The following is a 22965-nucleotide window of genomic DNA, read 5'->3' on the forward strand; positions in this document are numbered from 1 at the left end:
AGCAGCTCCTTCTGGGTGATGGTGAAATTCCCTTCTCCCCACCGCAGCATCTCTGCACCCAACGTGTCCTTCTCTGAAGCTGAAGAAAGCCCCCAAACTGTCCCCATCCTCCTTTTTCCTGCCCCCTTCCCCCCCTGGGCCCGGTCAAACTCTGTCTTTTGTCAAGCACCCACCAAGTACCCACAGTTAGGTTTTCCCCACAACTAATGGGTAAAAATTCCATGGGCAAGCCAGAACTAAAAAAAAAAGGGACACCTAACCCCCAACAGTTTGTCTTAATCCCTCTTAGTGTAAATATTATCAATTAAATGCAACTTCCTGTTTAATTGCAGAAGTGGAAAAAATGTTCCAGAATTCTAAAACTACTTTGAAAAATATGTTATTAATATGGCAAAAGAGAAGAAACATTTGGGGATTACTTCGTACTAAAAATAATTCTAAATATTTCAAAAATATTCTAATTTTTAAAAATAAAAAATAAAGATAACAAGGTGGGTTCCCCAAGCCCGACTGCTGCCTGCCCAGCCAAGGCTGTGGCCAGCCAAGCAGCTGTGCCAGTGCTGCTGGTACCAGCCAGACCCCAGAGCAGAAGACCAAAGGTGTTGCTCAAGCTCTGCCTTGGCAGGAGGGTCCTGCCTTCAGTCCTGTCCAGACACCAGGGCCAGCACTTTCAGGGACAGAGGGTCCTGTTCTGGCTGGTGGCCACACAGCAATAAGCTGATAACGCAGCTTTGGCAAGGAAAACAGACACGGGCTTGGAGACTCAGGAAGAGAGGTGCAGTTCTCCCTGACTGAATGTAGTGATTAACATTCACACTGTTATAAATGCATATCATATTATTGGCTTTTCTCAAATATTAAAAGGAATCTTATATGTATAAGATTAGAAATTTTTTTTGTATTAATATGGTTTTCTTTATTTCTGTTATTGATGAAACTTTGAAATAGTGGTATAATACATATATGTTAAGCTTTGGCATAGTACTAAAACAAAAACTACTTTAGTTTGTATAACCCAAAGACTGCAAAAGATAGCTGGAGATGCCCCCTACATTCAGAAACTATCTTATCCAGATGAAGACAGCAGTGACCAGAACTCCGGGGGAGGAATTTATTGCATTTCTGTTATCAGGAAATGTAAATCTCAATGGCGCCAAGAAGATTGATCTATTGGGAAGGGGGCAAGACAAAACTAAACAGAAGTAAACCAAAGATCCTAAGAAGAATGTATGAATATGCATGTGAATTTATGGATATGTAGTAGGATTCTGTTTTTAAGGGACAATCCTTTGTTAGTAAGGTGTGCTCTCTTGGCTGAATGCAGAGACACCCGGCTGTATCTGTATATTTTACTTTATTTTTAGCTCCTAGTTATCTTTTCATTAAACCTTTAAATTCTATAAGAAAAATACGTGAACCTCATTTTTCACAACACTGAGCTGTTTGGCCGGACATCTGGAGGTGCAGAGGCGCTCCTGTAGAGAAAGAAAGTGGCTGAGGCCCGCAGCTGCTGCTGGCACACAGGGACCCTCCTGCACAGCAGGGCCCAGAGCTGCCAAGGCTCCCCAGCACGGCTGGAGCTGCTGGCACAGCTTGGCCCAGCTGGACAGCTGCCCCTCAAGGCCCTGGAGAGCAGGGGATGGCTCTGGGCAGGGTCCCTGGCGAGGAGCGGGCCCCAGAGCACCTCTGCCTTTCAAGGACAATCTCGTCCCCGCTCTTTCTCCTGCCCACCTTGCTTTGCCTCTGCCCGCTGCTCCTGGGGCTGCTCTTGGCCAGGCAGCCTCAGTGGCAGCCAGCACTGGCTGCAGCCCCAGCGGGCTCCCCAGGACAAGGCCCAGCAATTAAGAGGCCAATGGAAGGCCTGGGCAGCAGCAGAACTCTCAGGAGAGTGTTTTGGGCAACCAAGGACTAGCCACAAGTCCACAGCAGCTTCACTGGGAATGTTTTTATTCTACAATAACTTTCAAAAGAAGCTGTTTGAGGGAAAAATGAACGAAACACTCACCGTTTTGTCTTCCAGACATACCAGATTCCAACACAGCATAAAATGAAGACAAGCACCAAACAAAGCAGGCCTGCCATTAATTCTAGCCAACAGCGTGTTCCCTGACAGAAACCTCTTCCGATGCCCTTCTGGGAATTGGGAACACGTGTTGTGCCGGCTGCATCTGTGGGAGCAATGGGCAGCGTGAGGCCTGTGCTGTGATCCACTGCTGAGCTGGCAGCACGGTGGGTATGTCCAGGATATTCCCTGTTTCCCCCAGAGCTGGGGCCTGCAGGCACCTTGCCAGCCCTTGGCACAGGCTGTGACACCCAACAAAGCCCAGAAGGCCGGGAGCAGAGCCCGGGGACAGCACAGCTGCTTGGGCAGTGGCTCCTTCCAGGGCCACGGGCCAAACCCATCCCTGAGCAGCCACTGCCACCCCTGACCCTCCCTGCTCTGTGACAGCTCCCCCAGCCCAAGGGGACAGAGACAGGCCCTGTCAGGGGCCAGTGCAGCCCCTGCCCAGTTGGGAGCCAGGGCTGGCTGTGGCCCTGGGATCGCAGCAGGGCTCCCACTCAGGACTGCTCCTGTGCCTTGGGCCTCTGGATGCTTAGGGCCAGCTCCAGGAGCAGCTGCAGTGGGATGGACACTGGTGCAGGAATCCCGATTCCCAGGGGCTGGGAATGAGCTCCAGAGGCCTGGAAGCCGAGGCACCTCCAGCTTTGGCTGGACCGTGCAAGGAGAGGCCCTGTGGGAAGAGCTGCTGGCACACAGCCCCACCGAGGGCTGAGCCCAGCACAGCAATTACCTCCTGTGCCTGGGCCCGTGCCTGCAATTGCCTCCCTTCGTTCAGGAAATGCCGCCTTCCATAGAGCCTCTCTGTCCATCCCTTGAGAAAGGAAGAGGCACAGCTGGATCAGATGGAACCATTACATAGCAGGGAAGTGGCCTCTTCAGGAGGCAGTGCTTGTCAAAGACATGGAAGAGGATCAGGAAAAGGCCCAGGCTCTCTCTTGTCCAAACCACCACCTCTCCTGATCTGCTCAGAGACCAGGAAGTTGCAGAGGATCTCAAGGTGTGCATGGCCCATGGTGCAGTTTGGGCAGCCTGTCTGCTGATGCCAAATGCCTTCCTGCAGAGGCTGGGGAGAAACTGCATCCGGGCCAGGCTGGGAAACAGCCCTGCAGGGCTTGAAAGCAGCAGCAGGGCAGTGAGGCTGCCATGGATCCCTTCCCATGGTGCAGGGCATGGCATGTCCAGAAAAGCCCCTGACTGCTGCATCTCAGGAAAGGCTGAGGGAAATGCACCCACCACGCCCATTGAGCAGTTCCTTCTCTATTTCTTTCAGGATGTGGTGTGACTCAAGTGATTCTTTCTGTCCTGTGGCTCTGTTCTTCCCTCTCGGAGGACCTTAACAAAAAATAGTTCCATTTCCCAGGAATGGATCCCAGAAAAGCAATGCTCAGCCTGTGGGTACGGCAGGGACACACCACTCACCCCTGCGAAGGGAGCCGGGCTTGCGGGCAGTGATCAGCAAAGGAGCTGGGAAAGTCCTCCCTGCAGACACACCTGTAACTCAACAGCCACAGAAGCTTCTGTCACCTGGTTCCTACCAGGTTGTCAATGATTATTCCTTGATGTGTCACTGAGGACATACCTGCAGGAGGCTCCAAGGGCTTCAAAACTTTATCCAGCCAATCTAATGGAGAAACCTTCCTGGGAACCTCATCTGGAAGGGAGCACAGATCAGAACCATTCCATGGTGTGCTGGGATTGCCCTTTTGCCTTAGGGAACTGGGCACTGCCAGGGGGTTGGGTAAGACCATGGGAGCCAGATGTCAGTGGACATGGAGAAAGCTGTAGAGGGGCCTGGAATGCTCTGGGCTGGCTCCTGGTCACTCTCAACACTCTTTCCATGCCCTGTGCAACATCCCTGAAGGGTGGGCGCTCCCCAGCAGCAGAGATGGCAGCTCAAGCCTCAGCAGGGCTCAGGCCCAGAGGCACAGCAATTACTTCCTGGGACTGTGGCTGGCATGGCCTCCCTTCCTGCAGCAGAGGCTGCCCATGAGCCACTGCTTCCTCCGGGAAACGCTGCCTTCAGCACAGCCTCTCCATCCACTTCTGCAGAAAGGGACAGCTGGATCAGATGGCAGCATTCCCCACTGGGGGAGGTGGCATCTTCAGGAGGCAATGCTTCTCAAAGACTTGGTTAAGGACCAGGATATCATATCAACTTTTGGGATTGGCCAGGGCCCTCCTTTCTCCAAACAAACACCATTTCTGATCTACCAGGAGACCAGAGAATTCTACAAGATCTCAGGGTGTGCATGGCCCATGGTGCAGTTTGGGCTGCCTGTCAGCTGATGCCAAATGCCTTCCTGCAGAGGCTGGGGAGAAGCTGCAGCCAGGCCAGGGCTGGGAAACAGCCCTGCAGGGCGTGAAAGCAGCAGTGGGGCAGTGAGGCTGCCATGGATCCCTTCCTGCTGTTGGGCACTGCGTGTCCAGATGTGCAGAGAAAGCCCCTGGCTGCTGAGTCTCAGGAGAAGACTGAGGGACATGGACCCACCTTGTCCTTCCTGCAGAATTTTCTTCAGCATTTGCCTCATGGGTTTGGATGGCTCATGGGGTTTCATAACTCCTGTAGCTTTGGTATTGCCTCTTGGAGGACCTTAGAGGAAAATAATTCCATTTCACAGGAATGGATCCCAGAATGCCAATGCTCAGCCTGTGGGGTCAGCAGGGACACACCACTCACCCCTGTGACGGGAGCTGGGCTTGTGTGCAGCAACCAACCCAGGAGCTGGGAGAGTCCTCCCTGCAGACACACCTGTAACTCAACAGCCACAGAAGCTTCTGTCATCTCTTCTGATCTGCACAGGCAGCACTGAGCCTCAGGAGTGGTGAGAGGATCACACAGGGCGAGGGCACACACGTGCACGGCTCTGTCCTGACACCTGCAGCGATGCTCTCCTGGCCAAGCCTTGGGCTCTGAGCTGGCAGCTCTCCCAGGGGGAAAGGCCTTCACCTACCCTCACCATCTTCCAGAGCCTCAGTCCTGGGTGTGGGTTGGGAAGCCAGATCACCTTCAGCAAGAGGCTTGGCTGAAAAAAGAGGTAGGACAGAACAGCTCTCGTGGCTCTGTAGGAGACCCTCAGGCTCCCTGGGGCTGGCAAAGGAGCCACACAAGGCACAGCCCCGGGGCACAGCCCTGGGCCTGGCCCTTCCCTCTCTGCTCTTCTCCGTGGCTGCACAGAGCACATGGAAGGAGACACTGGCATTGCACACGGGAAGAAGATTGACAGCTAAATGCTCCTTCTTCCCACTGGTAGTGACCTGTGGGATCCCTCAGGGCTCTAGAAAGGAGCAGGGCGAGGTTTCCAGAACCCAACAAGCCTGAGATTATGTTAAGAGATATGGAAAATGCTCTTGCCACCTTGTCATTTTGTGTTCTGTCAGTAAAGGGAATAGAAGAACTTGCCTTCAGCATTCTCCAAGATATTCAAAGTATCATTCAGTAGCACTTCCAAATAAATGAGGTTGTGTTCCAAATCTAGAAGGGAGCACAGATCAGAACTGTTTCCATGATGTGCTGAGATCCCCTTCTACCTTAGGGAACGGGGCAGTGCAAGGGAGTCGCGCTAAGGCTGTGGGTGCCAGATGTCAGTGGACATGGCCACAGCTGCAGAGGGGCCTGGGGGCTCTGGGCTGGCTCCTGGTCACTCTCCACCCTCTTTGCAGGCCCTGTGCAGCATCCCTGGGAGAGGTGGCTGGAGGCAGCCCAGGCTCCACTGGGGCCCTCTCTCTGCCACAGCTGAAAGAATTGTAAAAGCAATGGGGAAGAACTACAGCAGGCAGTGCCACAACTGTCCCTCAGGCCCTCCCTACCTCCTGCCCACGTTCTGCTGGGACAGCTCTCCCATCCCATAGGGACAGAGCCAGGCTCTTTCAGGATACAGTGGAGCCTTGCCCTCCCCCTCTGCCTATTCCCCACCATGGGCACCCCTCTGCAGCTGCTGCCAGGATTTGGGACCTGTCTCCCGTGGAGGGACCCCAGCAGGACTGCTCAGTAGCCAAGTGCCCTGAGCCTGCTGGGGATAATTCCACTGGGCTGTGCTGGTCTTGTCTGGGCTGTGCCTGCACTGCCCAGCAGCAGAGATGGCAGCTCAAGCCTCAGCAGGGCTCAGGCCCAGAGGCACAGCAATTACCTCCTGGGTCTGTGCCTGGCATGGCCTCCCTTCCTGCAGCAGAGGCTGCCCATGGGCCACTGCTTCCTCTGGGAAACGCTGCCTTCAGCGCAGCCTCTCCTTCTGTCTCTGGAGAAAGGAAGAGGGATACATGCATCAGGTGAGGCTGTTTGTTCCCCAACATGAAGGTGGCACCTTCAGGAGGCAATAGTTGTCAAAGATATGGATAAGTTTCAGGAAGGCATCCAAACTTTGGAGCCAGGCCAGCCACATCTACCACAAGACTGGGAAATTGCAGGGGATTTCAGGGTGTGCATGGCCCGTGCTGCAGTTTGGGCTCCCTGACAGCTGATGCCAAATGCCTTCCTGCAGAGGCTGGGGAAAAGCTGCAGCCAGGCCAGGCTGGGAAACAGCCCTGCAGGCTGTGAAAGCAGCAGAGGGGCAGCAAGGCTGCCATGGATCCCTTCCTGCTGTGCCGGGCACAGCATGTCCAGATGTGCAGAGAAAGCCCCCGGCTGCTGAGTCTCAGGAGGAGGCTGAGGGACATGGACCCACCACGGCGTCTCTCCAGTTCACTCAGCCTCTTGTCTCCTGTAGGTTTGTTCCTCCCTCTAGGAGAACCTTAACAGAAAGTATTTCCATTTCAGATGAATGGATCCCACAGAACCAGGGCTCAGCCTGTGGGATCAGCAGGGACACACCACTCACCCCTGCGATGGGAGCTGGGCTTGCGTGCAGCAACCAGAACAGGAGCTTGAAACGTCCTCGCTGCAGACACACCTGTAACTCAACAGCCACAGCAGCTTCTGTCACCTGCTTCCTGCCAGGGTGTCAGTGTTTATTCCTTGTTGGGACAGTGAGAACGTACCTGCATGGGGCTCCAGAGGCAGAAAACCTTCATGAAGCCAAGCTGCTGGAGAAGCCTTCCTACCACCCTCATCTGGAAGGGAGCACAAACCAGAACCATTCCATGGTGTGCTGGGACCCCCTTCTGCCTTAGGGAACTGGGCACTGCAAAGGGGTCGGGGAAGGCCGTGGGAGCCAGATGTCAATGGACATGGCCAAAGCTGCAGAGGGGCCTGGGGAGCTCTGGGCTGGCTCTGGGCACTCTCCACCCTCTTTGCAGGCCCCGTGCAACATCCCTTGAAGGGCAGTGGGACCAGCCCAGGGCCCCTGAGGCCTCTGTCCCTCCCATAGAGAAAACCCTCCCTAAAGCCCTGGGGAAAACCATCCCCAACACTTCCCAGGGAGAAGGGAGCACTGTCCCGGGAAAGGGAAGCCAGGCTGCCGGCTCACCTGCTCGCCCTGCTCGCCACGGAGCAGCCTGGGCAGCCCTGTCAGGCAGGGCCACTGCCAGGAGGAGCAGGAGGAGGAGGCGCAGAGCAAAGGCCATGGTGCCTTGCCCACTGCCAGTCCTGCAGCTCTTGCTGCCACCACTGTCCTGACACCGCTGTCCCAATGTCAGCACCGCTGCTGCCGCCGCCGCTGCTGCCACAACAGTCGTGGTCAAGGACTGACTGCTCGGTCCTTGTGGTGCTGGGCAACCACGGGGCTCTGGGACCTCTGTGACCTCAGAGCCTGCTGTCACCTCAGCCTGCTGTCACCCCAGAGCCTTCTGTGACCTCATGGCCTTAGATGTCTGCCCCAAGTGTACTCCCATCTGTACTAGAGGACTGCTCTGACTGTGAATCTTTGACTTCATCAAAGGGTCATTGCTAAACAAAACCTTGGTTTTGCCTGCTGATATTGCTGGTCAGGCGCTGTCCCAGGAGATGCTCTTGATGGTTGCCTCTTTTCCTGGGCATGGCACTGGAGGAGGTCCAGGCCCAGGTGATGCCACTGAAGGAAATGTGCCCTCAGCCCAGGGATGCTCAACACAGACTCCCCCAGCCCCTCGGGGCCCTGCCTCTGGTCACAGCAGCTCCTGCCTGGCTCCTGCCTGCCCACACCAGGGTCAGCCCTGCCTGCTCCTGGACATGGAGCTCAGCCAGGGCTGGTGCTGTGTGGGCTTTGCTGGTGGTACCAGCCAGACACTGGGGTGAGAGCTCCATCTCTTTATTGGAACAGAAGAGCTGTGCTGGGCCCTGCCCTGGCAGGAGGGACCCACCTTCAGTCCAGGCCACAGAGCAGGGCGGGTCCCTTCAGGGACACAGGGCCTTGCTTTGGGTGGTGGCAGCATCGGCACAGCAGCAAGCTGGTAATGCAGCTGTGACAGGGACATCACGTATGGACATGGAGATGTGAAATGTGTGGTGCAGGTGTCCCTGAGGGAGGTGTTTGGCCTTTCCTGTGAAGCTGCAGAGGGGAACCTGTTGAGAGAGGAGATGGCTGAGGCCCCAGCTGCAGCTGGCACACAGGGACCCTCCTGCACACTGGAAGATTCTCACTGTGCTCAAAGTTTCCCTCTGAAGACTAAGAACTGAATGTGGATGGGCTTAGCAGCTGATCTGCAGGCCAAACAATTGAGTTAGCAAAAGGAGAAATTGAGAAAATACAAGTTTATCCATAGCAAGGAAGAAAGCAAGGCCGTTAGCATGGAAACCAATAAAAAGGGATATAAGGGGTATTTGCAGTTGTAATAAATGGAATTGGTTCGTGCTAACTAAATTGTAACTGTTATTAAAGTTCTTATTTGAAACAATCAAGAATCAGTGTTACAAAGCAGATGTACCCCTTTGCAGATGTTACATGTCAAAATTAAGGTACAGGACGTAGTTTAGAAGATAAATGGTGTCTCAAGACCAAAATGGCCAAAATTAGAACAAATTTAGGCATTGGGCCTAAAGATGAGTAAACATAAGGCTAATTAGTAGACTTACATAACACAAGGCTTAGTACGCACGTGCAGACCAGTAGGGTTATCCAAAGGACAATGAGGAAGAGGAGAAGCCTTTGGCAAAAGACCACCAAAAGAAGACTGAAGACCCCCTAACAACAAGTGAGGCATGCGCCATGAAGAAAAGTGATGTAAAGTCAGAAAAACTTGAGATAGGAGGGAACTTAGAGGAAATATTAAGGAATATGTATAAGGATACAGTATACAAGTTTAGCTTGAAGTGCTTTGTTTTGAACATGAGGGAAGGTGGGAAGCCTCTGTACCCTGGTCGATTTTGCTTATGCTTTAATCATACTTAATTACTAGCAGATTACATATATAAATTTTAATGTTTTATTAAACTGTATTATTTTACTAAACTGTACTCTTTTATACCACATTACTATTCAGTTTAGTAAATTGTATCCATTTTCAATTAAACTGCCATTAACCCCAGGGACCTAGTTGTCAAAATTCTAATTTCATTTATAACAATATTTTAACAAAGAAGGCTGTTACAACAACATTGGTATTTAACAAACATGACACAACATGAGCTATATTAACAAAGAAGGCCCCTTACGGTGACAACATTCTACTGCTCAAACTGTAAAACATCTTTGTGTACTGATCAGGAGGTCACGATTTACTCTTTACAATCCTGATGGTGAATGTCTCCTGAGGAGGTCTGGTCAGGGAGAAGAATGAGCCCCTTGTGGGCTGCCCCTGTTTGGACAACCTGCTCCTCACCCCGAGCCTCAGCATGTCTGACATCGCCCACCTGGGATTGACATCCCAAAACATTGAAAACATTTCTCTTTGTAATTTTTCTTTATAATTAAAATCTAATTAATTAATCAAAATAAAATTTTATTTTTATAATACTATTATTCTGTATTTTTATAACCTAATTTTTATATTTATATAAAAGAATTGCTAGGTTTTTAGCAACTAAAACCATTATCGGTCCTTGGTTCAAAGTAGCACATTTCCTTTCATTAATTAATTGACCACTATTTCTCCCTCTTTATGCTAATTACAACTATTTTTAGTCCTTTGATCATCATTTTTATCATTTTCTCAGACAGGGTAAAAGGGGCCACTTTGGGGTCCATGGGGACTTTTCTGAGGAACATTTGGGGCAGTTTTGGGTCGGGGGACGGAACTTAGAGAGAACTTGGGGGTCTGAAGGACACATGGGGAGCCGGGAGGGCACTTGGAGCGGCATTTAGGGATTCTGTGAGACAATTCGGGGTTCGGGGGAGCACTTGGAGGTCCAGGGGGGCACTTGGAGGTCAGGGAGGGGAATCTGGGGGCCCTTCGGGGTCCCGGCGGGCACTTGGGGGGCTGTAACAGGGAATCTCTGGGTCGCGGGGGATGATGGGAGTTGTAGGCGCCGGTATAATGAGGCTTAATGGGCCGCGGAGCATCACGGGAGTTATAGGCGCAGCTCTAATAGGTTCCGGTAAGGCGCGTGGCATGACGGGAGATGAAGTCCCGCCCGGAATAGCGCTCTATGGGCGCCGCGGAGCATGATGGGAGCTGTAGTCCCGGAAGTGGCTCGGAAGGCGCGTTCGGCGGTGTGGGGAAGCCCTTGGAGAACACTTCTGCGTCCGAGCTGCAGGTGCTCTGGGCGAATGTACACGGCTCGGGAGCACTTGGGGGGAACCTGGGGAGCTGTGACCGGGCTCTTTAGGGCGCGGGGCACGGCAGGAGGTTTGGGCGCGGAACTGTGTTGTGGGATGATGGGAGATGAATTCCCAGCAGTGGCTGGAAGGGGAATCTGTGGGGTCGGGAGCATTCGGGGATCCAGGGACGCTTTGGGGGGTCCCGAACGGGCAGTGAGGGGGCACTCGGGGATCCTGAAGGGTCTGGGGGACACATGGGACATATGGGGGGCGATCCCGGGGTTCTGGGGAGCGCAGGGCATATTCCCAGTTCCTCACAACCTGGTCTCAATTGCCCCCTGGAGGCTCCTACTCACTGCCAGTATGATCCCAGTATGATCCCAGTGTGATGTCAGTACACAGCCAGTGCAATCTCAGCCACTGCCAGGATGATCCCAGTCCAAACCAGTCCCTGCCAGTGCTGCCACTCCTGGGATCCCCCAGCCCTCTCTGTGTTCCCCCCTCCCACATCTCCCCAGAGGAGCCCCAAGGGCTGGCAGTCCCCAGCCAGGGTCCCCAGCCAGCCCCAGGTTGGATCTGCAGCCCCCAATTTTCCCAGTTTCCCTCTCCTTTTCCCCGGGCCGGGTTCCCCCCGTCCCCAGCGGGTGGGAGCAGCGGAGAGCCCCGCGCTGCCCATCCCGACCTGTCCCGGCTCCATCCCCGCTCCTGCCGTGGGCTGTGAGGGGTTTGGGAACGGGGCACCGAGGGTGTCACTGCTCCTGCGGGAGGAGGCAGGAAGAAGGAGAGAGAGAAGGGATGGAAGTAGGAGAAGGAGGTGGGGTTATGGAGGAAGAGGAGGAGGAAGGATGGAAGGGGAGGAGAGGGAGGAAGAGGAGGGACAAAGGAGGATCAGGGAAAGGAGAAGGAACCACAAGGTTGAGCACTCCTTGAATTCATAGCCCCCTCCTGTGGGATCATCACCCACCATCCCACAGGTGATGGGGGAGTGGGAGCTTTGCCCGGATATCCTGGGGGGGTCCCTGGGTTGGGTTTATTTTGCGGGGGGGGAATGTTTGGAGAATGTGGAACTCCAAAGCTGAGTGGAAAATCCTACTTGGGGGGACACTGGGGGGTCTCACCATCCCTAAGTGGGGAAATGGAAACAGGGGGAACTTTTTGGATTCCTGGCACTCCCAGCAGCCTGGGGATGGTAGGGACCGAGCAGACAGGTTGTCCCCAGTACAAGCTTGACTCCCAGCAGTTGGGACAGGCGGGAACCCTTGAACCTTCTCTCCTTGAAGACAGGGGAGACTAGAGATGGGGAACTCCTGGGAGGCATTTTCAGAGCTGAATATTGGTGTTTTTTGGAGGTTTTATGGACCCCAGATGTCCGGTGACTTCTAGAGATGAGCTTGGACAGAGGGACCTGCAAACTCAATGTCCTCATCCCTTGTATTTCCTCAAACCAGGATTTCCCATTCCCAAACCTTGGCTGGATGGAGAAGGAGGCTGTGAGGAAGAGGAAGATGTCCCAGGACACCAAGGCAGGTGAGGAGGAAGTCAGTGCCCCTTTCCCCCTCTCTTCTGCTCCATCTCTCAGCCCAGCCTGGCCCCCGGCTGCAGGACAACCCCGTTGCCGACGCCGTCCTGCCGGGGACGCACTGGGGGGATCTCCTTCCCCTTCCCTCTGGCACGGAGGCAAATCCCATCCTCTCCTTGTCCTTCCTCCTCCAGACAAGGAGCTGAGGATGGAGACCAGGGAGGACAAATCCCCACAGGAGAAGCTCATGGAAGAGGCCTTTTTGAGCAGCTCCACGGCACAGGAATCCAATGGGGAGGAAAATCCCCAGAGATCCCGCAGGAGGAGGGGCTCCAAACCCATCCCAGGGTGCTCTGAGGAGGAAAGACCCACCCTGTGCCGGGAAGGCGGCCGGAGATCCAGCCGGGGCTCTGAGCTGGTGGTCCATGAGCAGCTTCAGGATGGGGAGAAGCCCTACAAGTGCTTGGAGTGTGGGAAGAGCTTCAGCCAGAGCAACAGCCTGATCTGCCACCAGATGATCCACACTGGGGAATGGGCCTATGAGTGTGAGGAATGTGGGAAGGGCTTCAGCTGGAGCTCCCAACTCATCATCCACCAACGCATCCACACTGGGGAGAGGCCCTACGAGTGTCCCGAGTGTGGGAAGAGGTTTCAGAGGAGCTCCACTCTCCTCAGGCACCAGCGGATTCACAGAGATGAGAGGCCCTTCCGCTGCCCTGACTGTGGGGAGGGCTTCAAGCAGAACTACACCCTCATCACCCACCGGCGCATCCACACTGGGGAGAGGCCCTATGAGTGTGGGGAATGTGGGAAGAGCTTCAGCCGGAACTCCAGCCTGATATGCCACCAGAGGATCCACACCGGGGAACAGCCCTATGAGTGTGAGAAATGTGGGATGACCTTCAGCCGGAGGTCCCATCTGACCATCCACCAGATGATCCACACTGGGGAGAGGCCCTATGAGTGTCCCGAGTGTGGCAAGAGGTTTCAGACCAGCTCCCATCTCCTCGAGCACCAGCGGATTCACACGGATGAGAGGCCCTTCCGCTGCCCCGAGTGCAGGAAGGGCTTCAAGCACAACTCCCACCTCATCACCCACCGGCGCATCCACACTGGGGAGAGGCCCTTTGAGTGTGGGGAATGTGGGAAGAGCTTCAGCCACAGCTCCAGCCTCAACACCCACCAACGCCTCCACACTGGGGAGACACCCTACGAGTGTCCCCTGTGTGGGAAGAGCTTCACCTGGAGATCTAGCTTGACCCAACACCAACGGCAGCACCAGTAAGGGAAGCTCTGCAAATGCCCCAAAGTACAGGAAGAGCTTTGTGCACTGCTCCAGCTTCATCCCCCCTTGGAAAATTCAAGTTTGGCAGAGACCTGGTGATCCATGTTCCCTGTGATCCATGCTGGGGAGACACCTGTACCTTTTCCTGCCTATGGCAATGACATGATGTGGGATCAAAGAACGTGAGGGTCTGGCCATGGCCCTTTTGTTATATTCAATCCCATCTCAGGTCATTGCCAGAGGCAGGTGTTTGGGGTGTAGGTGTCTTTTTTTTTTTTTAATTCTGGATTGCCTGTGGAATTTTTACCCATTAGCTGTGGGGACAGCCTAACTGTGGGTACTTGGTGGGTGCCTGACAAAAGACAAAGAGTTTGGCTGGGCCCAGGGAGGGAAGGGGGGCAGGAAAAAGAGGAGAGCGGGGACAGTTTGGGGGGCTTTCTTCAGCTTCGGAGAAGGACACATTGGGTGCAGAGATGCTGCGGTGGGCACAAGAGAATTTCGCCATCACCCAGACGGAGCTGCTGCTTCTCCTTCTCCCCTCTTTGTTGGTGGCCTCGCACCCCCGTCCTGCCGGGACGTGTGGCAGTGCCAGGCACCGCCGCGGAGCTGCTGATCCACCTCAGCCACCGGCCCAGGATCTCAGCTCATCCCTGCTGTTCCAGCTGAGTGTTCCTCAGAGCCCTGCAGGAGCACCGGGACTGCCCGCCCGAGGGGGTTTGTGAAACAAAGCCTCTCCTCCATCCCATCTCAGCCGAGAAAGCTGTCACGGGCCCCCTGGTTCTGTTTTCTTGCTAATGCTGAAGTTATTGTTGTTTGTTTGCCTGGTTATAAATACTAATAAAGAACTGTTATTCCTATCCTCAGATCTCTGCCTGAAAGCCCCTTGATTTCAGAATTATAATAATATAGAGGGAGGGGGTCTACGTTTTCATTCCAGGGGAGGCCCCTGCCCTTTCTAGCAGACACCTGTCTTCCAAAACAAAGACAGATGGGGAGTTTCTCCATCCTCCTTACCCTTGTGGGGCCAGCAGTGCTCTTGGTTCCTCATGCTCTTTTTGTGGGGCCTTTTGTGTCTGTGCCCCTCTGACTTAGGGGGACAGGGGATATTTGCTGCCCCCTTTCTGCTTCTGGGAAGCCTGTGTGGGCTCTTTGTCCCTCTCTGATTTGGGGGTTGCCAGTGTTGTCACCATCCCGGCAGCCTCCGGCTGCTCTTTGCCCTTTGCCAGGCCAGGGGTGTTCTCTGTCCCCTTGCAATTTGTGGGGCTGGCACAGGCACAATTCCCCTCCTCTTTGGGGGGGCTGGCAGTCTCCTCTTCCCCCTCTGACTTGGGGGATGCTCTGGGCTACATCCATCTCTTAGTTTGGGGGGGGCACGTATTTATCTCCCTTCAGTTTGGGGGGCCCGGGGATAGTCTCCCTCCTCCTCCAGTTTTGAGGGGCCTGGGAGTAGTCCCTGTCTCCCACCGATTTGGGGGGACTGGTGCAGGCTCCACCCCCCTCTGATTTTGAGGGACAACCTGGAGGAAAGGCACCAAAAGCTTGACAAAGTCTGAGGGGAACGCTCTGATTACCCCTTTTGCTAAGAGGTTCCCTTAGCTGAAGTTGCTAACAAGGACCAGACTCGCCAACCCGCAGTGGGTTTTGGGTTGTTTTATTTCCTGGGCCCTCAGTCCTGCATGGGACACGGGAACTGGGTGCTGCAGAGGCTGTGGCAAGGCATCAGAAATGCCCACCCAACACCCAAGGGTGGTGGAAGATCTGCTCCAGCACTGGCTGGTCCATGGGGTGCTTGGACAAACAGCAGCGGATCAGATGTTGGCACTCTGGGGAGAGAAGGCAGAAAGTGGCGCTCACTTGCAGGAGGCTCCTGCCCAGCTGCTCCCGGCGCCTGCAGAAGCCGGGCCACGCTGCGTGTGCTGGGAGCTGCCCTTGGCGGGAGAGCGGCACGGCAGGACAAGCGTCCCCTCCTTCAGCCAAGCGTGCCACACCCAGCCTGCCACGGGCCACCTGCTGCAGCCGGCCCTTGAGGGCACATGGACATCCCGCGCAGCTGCGGGAGGGCCGGGCTGGGCTGTGCGGTGCCACCTGCCAAAGCCTGCCTTCTTCAGGCCGCGTACCAACCTGGAGAGACCTCCTGCGGGAAGAAGAGCTGCCCCAACACGATGTCACGCTCGTTCTCAAAGGGCAGGAACCCGCACACCATCTCCAACAGCAGCACGCCCAGGGACCAGATGGTCGCCCCATCGCCGTGGTAGCAGCGCAGGCCAATCCACCCGGGCGGGCAGTACGTGCGTGTTCCTAGGGGAGACGGGCGGCGCTGCTCAGGCGCAGGCTGCTGGCTTCCAGAACCTGGCGCCAGCCTCCTGCCAGAGGCAGGGGCTGCAGCCGTGGCCACAACTTCCCCCCAAGGCCTGCCTGCCTCCCTCTGACAATGGGCCAAAGCCAAGAAACCATTCTGCAAGGCTGACAACGCCAGCGGAGCAGCCCAAGGCCTTGTGGGCCTGCCAAGCCGAGGACCCGGGGCCCGGCTTTTGCAGCCCCTTTCTGTCGGCAGGGCCGGCAGCCGGCTCCTGGGGCACAGCACCTGCCCCGTGCCCCAGGGCAGCCGGCAGCCGGCTGAATGCCACACCCCGCGGCCCAGGAGGGAATGGGGCTGTGCAGTGCCTGGCACTGGGAGCAGGGCCCGCGCTCTGGGCTCACCGGCAAACTGAGTGAAGGCCCGCTCCTGGAGGAAGGTGCCGCAACCGAAGTCGATCAGCTTCATCTAGCCAGTCTCTGGGTTGATGAGGAGGTTCTCTGGCTTGATGTCCCGGTGCAGGACACCGCAGGCGATGCAGTGCCACACGGCCTCCAGCACCTGCCAGAAAAGCCAGCGTGCCGCCTCCTCGCTCAGGAACTCTTGCTCCAGCAGGACGTGCAAGAGATCCCGAGATTGCTCCGGATGCTCCATCACCAGCCTGAAGCTGTCTGGCAGCTGGAGCCAGTCAAGGAGCTGGATGATTCTGCGGCAGCCAGAGCCCACCTTCTCCATCAGCACGATCTCCAGTGGAACACAGGTGCCGTCGGGCTGTGAGGAGAAGACAATGCCTCCATCACAGGGCCTGATGCTGCCAGGAACCCCCCGAGTGCCCGCCAGTGCAGCGGCCCCAGCCAGCGCCGGCCACCTTGCTCTGACCTGCTTCTAGGCTGCTCTCAGAAGCCCTGGCCTGGCCTGGGAATGCCCCTCCAGAGCCCCATGGCAGCCTCAGACAGCTCCTCAGGTCTCACCTGCTGGTACAGAAGCCTTGTTGGTAGTTGGTGGCTCTATGGGAGCAGCTTCCTGGAGATGGAGGAAACTCCCTGGTCCCTTCGGAATTGTCTCCTCCACCAGGCACGGGCTGTTGCCAGCTGGCACGTCCAGCACCGTCACCTGGGAACTGTGGTCCGGCAGCTGCTGGCTCCAGGACACTTGCTGCTCCTCCACCTGCTCCTGAGACGGCTCCCCTGGATCGGGCTGGGCTCCCACTTGGACCTGGGGGCTTTCCCTGGCCATGTCAGTGCTCAGGGATGCGCCCGTATTGTCGAAGTCCAAGGGTCCAAGGGAGCTGGGAGACCTGTCCCTGGGCTCTGCACCTTCTGCACGCTGACAGGTCTGGCTGAGCCTCTCCGAGGGATGGAGGCCGTCAGAGATAGCGGAGGCTCCTGGCACCATGGACGTTCTCTGACCTCCTGAGCTTCTTGCACGGATGGCGGGTCTTCTCTGCTGTGCCATCCTTGCAAGGCTTGAGGCTCTCCCAAGGATGGCCAGTCTTGCTGAGAGCAGCCTCCTGAAGGGATGGCGGCTTCTGGAGAAGCTGGGAGAGCCACAGCAGGGCAGGTGGCCTCACCTCATCAGCTTCTCCAGTTCTATCCACAACGCCAGCCACATCCCAAAGTAGAGCGGCACAGATGTCCCATTGCATGCCCAGTGCCGGATCATCACTTCCTGCAGCTCTTGGGCCACTGCCATGCAGGGACCGCAGCTGCTGGAGCTCTCCAGAGGGCTTGCGGGAGCACTTGGCCGCTGGTGAGGGGTCACCCGAGGCCTGGAGAACCTGGGAGCTGCAGGGGCTGCTCGGTTCCTCCATGGGCCTCTGGGCCTAACCCTGGGGCGCTTCCTCGTCTGCCGCCTCCATGGTTGCCAGTGGCCACCGGCCCAGCAGACAGCCACAGCGGCCAGCAGCAGGACAAGGGCAGGCATCAGGACACCACCGTCACCTATGGCTACGGCACGTCCCATGGCGACTGCACTGGCAGCTGCGGGGGCTGGCCCGGTTTATATAGGGCTGGCGTGGTGATGTCACAGTGCTGTGGGCAGCACAGGTGTGTGACATCACGGCCCTGCATCACGCCAGCACTCAGCCCCTTTGTGACATCACGGCCCCACCCAATTCAGGGATCACAGCCCTGGCTCATCCCTGAACATGAACATGGCCTGGAAAAGCCTGGAAATCAGAACCGGAGCTCAGCCCCTTGCAATGAATCCTTCCCTGGAGCAAGTGGCAGCACATCAGGAAGAGTGCTGCTGCCACCTGTGTCAAGCCCTGGCTCCCAGGACGCTGCAGTGGCACCAACTTCAAACAACCAGTACCCTGTGCCAGAGAAGATCCCCCAGAGACAAAGGGAGGTGAAGTTCCTCTGTCTCTGGGGAGCTCTCCTGAAATGGCTGGCGGGGACAGCAAGAGTTTTCTCATAGCAGCTCACCAACTTCTGCAGAGCCTCCGCTCTATAAATCCGGATATTCCAAAGAGCGCTCATGGTTGTCCCACTGCTCTGGTTTCGACTGCCATGGGGTTCCTCTCTTCCCAAGAGCTGGCACGTGCTGGGTTTGGATTCAAGATGGGAATGCTGTGATTCAGTCTGGGGTGGTTTGGTTTCTGCTGAGCAGGGCTTGCCCTCTTCAAGGACTTTGCAGTGTCCCTTGGTACAATGCGTGTTTTCCTCTGGGAAGGGATGGATGAGTGTTGAAGACAGAGGCAATAAATGCATTAGAAAACCTGCACTGTGTCTGTGTCCATGTTTGTCAGGGGACCATCCACATCCTGGAAGGGGACGATGTAATTTCTATTTTTTAATTTTTTTTTATTAATGGATTTAACAAGTCAATTTTTATTGTGCCTCACATTTTTGGCCACCTTCATCTCCAGCTGAGCTATCAGTGCACCAAATTTCTTGCTGCAGTGGCAAGAAGCATCTCTGTACTCTTCTCCTGACCTTCATTCCTTGTCCTCTACCCATCCCATCCCGCCCCAGGGAGCAGGGACTGTCCTGGGGCAGATGCAGGAGGATATCCAGGACCATCCTGACCAGGGATGGGTGCCAAGGAGATCCAGGAGGGTTCAGTGTCCAGCTCTAAGTCCTGGGACACCCTGTGCCGTGCTCCCAACAGCCCCGATTTTCAGGAAGGAGCCACAGCAGCCTCCCTGCCATCGATGGATTTTTCTTCCAGGAATTCACTGTGGAGCTTGTTTCTGTTTTCCTGCTCTTTCCAAGCTCCTGTCAACATGGCATGGAGCTGGAAGAGGTGGAGAGGAGAAACGTCGGTAATGGGAAGACAGAGGGAAATTGCTGGGGAAAAGGGAGACACACACCCCTAACGGTGGCTGCAGAAAGCTCCACACGCTCCAGCCTGCCCCAAAACCAGGGACAGCCCTGGCTAAAATTCAAGGTAAAACACTGCTGAGGATCCAAGGAATCCGAGCCATGATCTGTGTGGAGAGTGTCCCTTACAGGAGGAACGTGAATGGAACCGAGCGAGGCTGGGGCAGGAGGGTCAGAGCGAGCAGAGAAGGGGGGCCCATCAACATCCTAATTTACTGCTCCAGAGAAAGAAAAATTCCCAGCTGTTGCTGCCCGCTCGGCCCTTCACGCCCCGGCTAGCTTGTGCCAAGCGTCGGTGGCAGGAGTGGGGAACCAGGTGAGCACTGTGTGGCTCGACCTGGAACCTCTAGAGCTCCTTTGGGCTTGGGCTCTATGGTATGCAGGGCGACACGTGGTGCAGTAAAGGGAGAGAGAGTGCTCGGAGTCCTCCAATTTCCCAGGAACAAGTTTATTCTAGCAGGTGCAGGGAGAAGGCGATGAGGGACAGGGCTGGGATCTCGAGGAGAAAGTCCGAGCCGAGACCCTGGGCACCTCTGTGCGCCAGGTTTTAAAGCCCGTGGGCGGCTCATACAACAACCAATAATATTGCAGCAGGGGAGGTGTTGTGGGAAGGGGTTACAATACACAAATCCACTGGTAGGGACTTGGGGGAGGGAGGATAGCTATACAACCAATAGGGCATCGAGTAAGGGATGATGAGCAGGGAAGGAACCAGAACAAAAGGTGTGGTGTACATAGACTGATAGGGCTTGGGGGTAGGACCAAAGTGATGGATGGGGAACAATCTGGAAAGAGGGGAGAGGTTTACAATGACAGGCAACTGGGAACAAACTATATCGGGATAGTGGGGAGTAACTGGGGCAAACCAACTCTAAACTCAACGAAGGTGAACAAGCAGACTTAATGAAAGTAAACTAACAGGCGGCAACACCCAGCTTTAATTCCAAGGAGGATAATTTAATATCTCCTTGGCACCTGCAGATCTATGACCTGAATCCAGTCATTCGTTTCCTTCAGGTCTCCACCCTCGGGACCAGTTAAACAGATAGTGGGGTTAAACTCTTTCCCACTTGTTAAATCTGGATCTGCCCATTCCATGAGAGACTTTTAATTGTGTCCCTCAGAGAATCCTTCTGGAGCAGAAATCCCAGTGTGAAATGAACGGGGACAGGGAGTGTTGGGTGAAGAACTGACTAATGTGATAAGGGAATGTGCCTCGCTGGGGATCCAAGCCAGCCGAATTTCACCCAGAAAAAAAAGAGGCATTAAGTTCAAGCCTTGGGAAGCATTTGTTTAAGTTGTGGCAAAGAGAAAGGGCTTATGGCAGTTAATATGTTAATCATCTCACCCCTTATAAGATTATGTTTCTAGAATGTTCCTGGTTCTCTCCCCTGATTGGTTGTTATTTGTTGCAGTATTTTGCATATTTCTAACCCCAGTTTGTGGTTGGACCCATGCCCTCAGACTCTGTCCTCAGACCTACCCTATATATTTTTGTGTCTGCCCGTAGTCCCAGTCTTTGCAGTTTGTCCCTATACTGCGCACGGTTTATGGGCGTTGTCCTTATTTTATTTCTCATTAAAGTGTTAATTTTAGGTGGACACAAACTCCATCATACCCTTTCATTTTATTTGCACCTCAATTCCCTGAAGTCAGAGATCGCTAAAGTATTAAAGGTACTGGTTTTTCAATGGGATAGGATCCATTTAATTCCCAGAAAGAGGCACAGAATTAGATTTGAATCCAACTTCAGATTCAGCATGGGAATGTAGTGGACAGCACACCGATGGTTTCCCTGTTGCTAAGCAGGGCTTGTCCTGTCCATGGGCTTTGCAATCCCGAACTGGACAATCCATGTCCCATGCTCTGCCAGCAAGGAGGTGACACCATCACCGTACCCCTCCTCATCCCCGTGTCCTATTTAGACAAGAATCTTCCTTCTCCTCTGCTCCAGAGGGTGCTTGAGTGCCCACAGGGAGCCCCTTTCTCATTCCCATGGAACTGGTGAGGGCTGCTGTGATGCAGGGCCGTGATGTCACAAAGGGGTTAAGCTCTGGTGTGATGCAGGGCTGTGATGTCACACAGCTGTCCTGCCCACAGCACTGTGACGTCACCATGCCAGCCCTATATAAACCGGGCCAGCCCCCGCAGCTGCCAGTGCAGTCGCCATGGGACGTGCCGTAGCCATGGGTGACGGTGGTGTCCTGATGCCTGCCCTTGTCCTGCTGCTGGCCGCTGTGGCTGTCTGCTGGGCCGGTGGCCACTGGCAACCATGGAGGCGGCAGACGAGGAAGCGCCCCAGGGTTAGGCCCAGAGGCCCATGGAGGAACCAAGCAGCCCCTGCGGCTCCCAGGTTCTCCAGGCCTCGGGCCACGCCTCGCCGGCGGCCAGGTGCTCCCGCAAGCCCTCTGGAGAGCTCCAGCAGCTGCAGTCCCTGCATGGCAGTGGCCCAAGAGCTGCAGGAAGTGATGATCCGGCACTGGGCACTCAATGGGACATCTGTGCCGCTCTACTTTGGGATGTGGCAGGCGTTGTGAAAAGAACTGGAGAAGCTGATGAGGTGAGGCCACCTGCCCTGCTGTGGCTTGCCTAGCTTCTCCAGAAGCCGCCATCCCTTCAGGAGGATGCTCCCAGCAAGATTGACCATCCTTGGGAGAGCCTCAAGCCTTGCAAGGATGGCACAGCAGAGAAGACCCGCCATCTGTGCAAGAAGCTCAGGCGGTCAGAGAACGTCCATGGTGCCAGGAGCCTCCGCTATCTCTGACAGCCTCCATCCCTAAGAGAGGCCGTATGGCACTGCACGGCTTGTGGCGTTCTGCACCAGGACATCAAGCCAGAGAACCTCCTCATCAACCCAGAGACTGGCGACATGAAGCTGATTGACTTCGGTTGCGGCACCTTCCTCCAGGAGTGGGCCTTTGCACAGTTTGCCGGTGAGCCCAGAGCGCGGGCCCTGCTCCCAGTGCCAGGCACTGCACAGCCCCATTCCCTCCTGGGCCGTGGGGTGCGGCATTCAGCCGGCTGCCGGCTGCCCTGTGGCACGGGGCAGGTGCTGTGCCCCAGGAGCCGGCTGCCGGCCCTGCCGACAGAAAGGGGCTGCAAAAGCCGGGCCCCGGGTCCTCGGCTTGGCAGGCCCACAAGGCCTTGGGCTGCTCCCCTGGCATTCTCAGCCTTGCAGAATGGTTTCTTGGCTTTGGCCCATTGTCAGAGGGAGGCGGGCAGGCCTTGGGGGGAAGTTGTGGCCATGGCTGCAGCCCCTGCCTCTGGCAGGAGGCTGGCGCCAGGCTCTGGAAGGCAGCAGCCTGCACCTGAGCAGTGCCGCCCGTCTCCCCTAGGAATACGCACGTACTGCCCGCCCGAGTGGATCGGCCTGCGCTGCTACCACGGCGATGGGGCGACCATCTGGTCCCTGGGCGTGCTGCTGTTGGAGACGGTGTGCGGGTTCCTGCCTTTTGAGAACGAGCGTGACACCGTGTTGGGGCAGCTCTTCTTCCCGCAGGAGGTCTCTCCAGGTTGGTACGCGGCCTGAAGAAGGCAGGCTTTTGGCAGGTGGCACCGCGCAGCCCAGCCCGGCCCTCCCGCAGCTGTGCGGGACGTCCATGTGCCCTCAAGGGCCGGCTGCAGCAGGTGGCCCGTGGCAGGCTGGGTGTGGCACGCTTGGCTGAAGGAGGGGACGCTTGTCCTGCCGTGCCGCTCTCCCGCCAAGGGCAGCTCCCAGCACACGCAGCGTGGCCCGGCTTCTGCAGGCGCCGGGAGCAGCTGGGCAGGAGCCTCCTGCAAGTGAGCGCCGCTTTCTGCCTTCTCTCCCCAGAGTGCCAACATCTGATCCGCTGGTGTTTGTCCAAGCACCCCATGGACCGGCCAGTGCTGGAGCAGATCTTCTACCACCCTTGGGTGCTGGGCGGGCATTTCTGATGCCTTGGCGCAGCCT

General features: G+C 55.8%; 1 protein-coding gene and 1 long non-coding RNA gene across 3 annotated transcripts; both read right to left on the bottom strand.

Moving 5' to 3' along the window:
• Positions 1–1337: 1337 nt before the first annotated feature.
• LOC147646499 (uncharacterized) lies at positions 1338–3064 on the bottom strand. Of its 2 annotated transcripts, XR_015281854.1 has the most exons (3): positions 2793–3064; positions 2006–2168; positions 1338–1475 (listed from the first exon to the last, which is right to left on the bottom strand). It is a non-coding gene; the product is annotated as an uncharacterized LOC147646499 (long non-coding RNA). The 2 variants fall into 2 exon arrangements; XR_015281853.1 differs by lacking the exon at positions 1338–1475 and having other exon boundaries at positions 1926–2168.
• Positions 3065–16179: 13115 nt separating this feature from the next.
• Positions 16180–18191, bottom strand: LOC147646500 (serine/threonine-protein kinase pim-1-like). Its single transcript, XM_086873302.1, has 2 exons — positions 18138–18191; positions 16180–16482 (listed from the first exon to the last, which is right to left on the bottom strand). The coding sequence occupies exons 1-2, from the start codon at positions 18189–18191 to the stop codon at positions 16180–16182; spliced, it is 357 nt and encodes a 118-aa protein (XP_086729428.1).
• Between the last annotated feature and the right edge of the window lie 4774 nt (positions 18192–22965).

Source organism: Cyanistes caeruleus, unplaced genomic scaffold (assembly GCF_971803275.1).
Source record: "Cyanistes caeruleus unplaced genomic scaffold, bCyaCae1.hap1.1 HAP1_SCAFFOLD_94, whole genome shotgun sequence".
Lineage (NCBI taxonomy): Eukaryota > Metazoa > Chordata > Aves > Passeriformes > Paridae > Cyanistes > Cyanistes caeruleus.

Coding starts and splice junctions, on each gene's coding strand:
- LOC147646500 (XM_086873302.1), bottom strand. CDS start 18,191: ATGAGCGCTCTTTGGAATATCCGGATTTATAGAGCGGAGGCTCTGCAG. Junction 16,483..18,137: donor CGGAGGCTCTGCAGAAGTTG/GTGAGCTGCTAT, acceptor TTCTCCTCACAG/CCCGACGGCACCTGTGTTCC.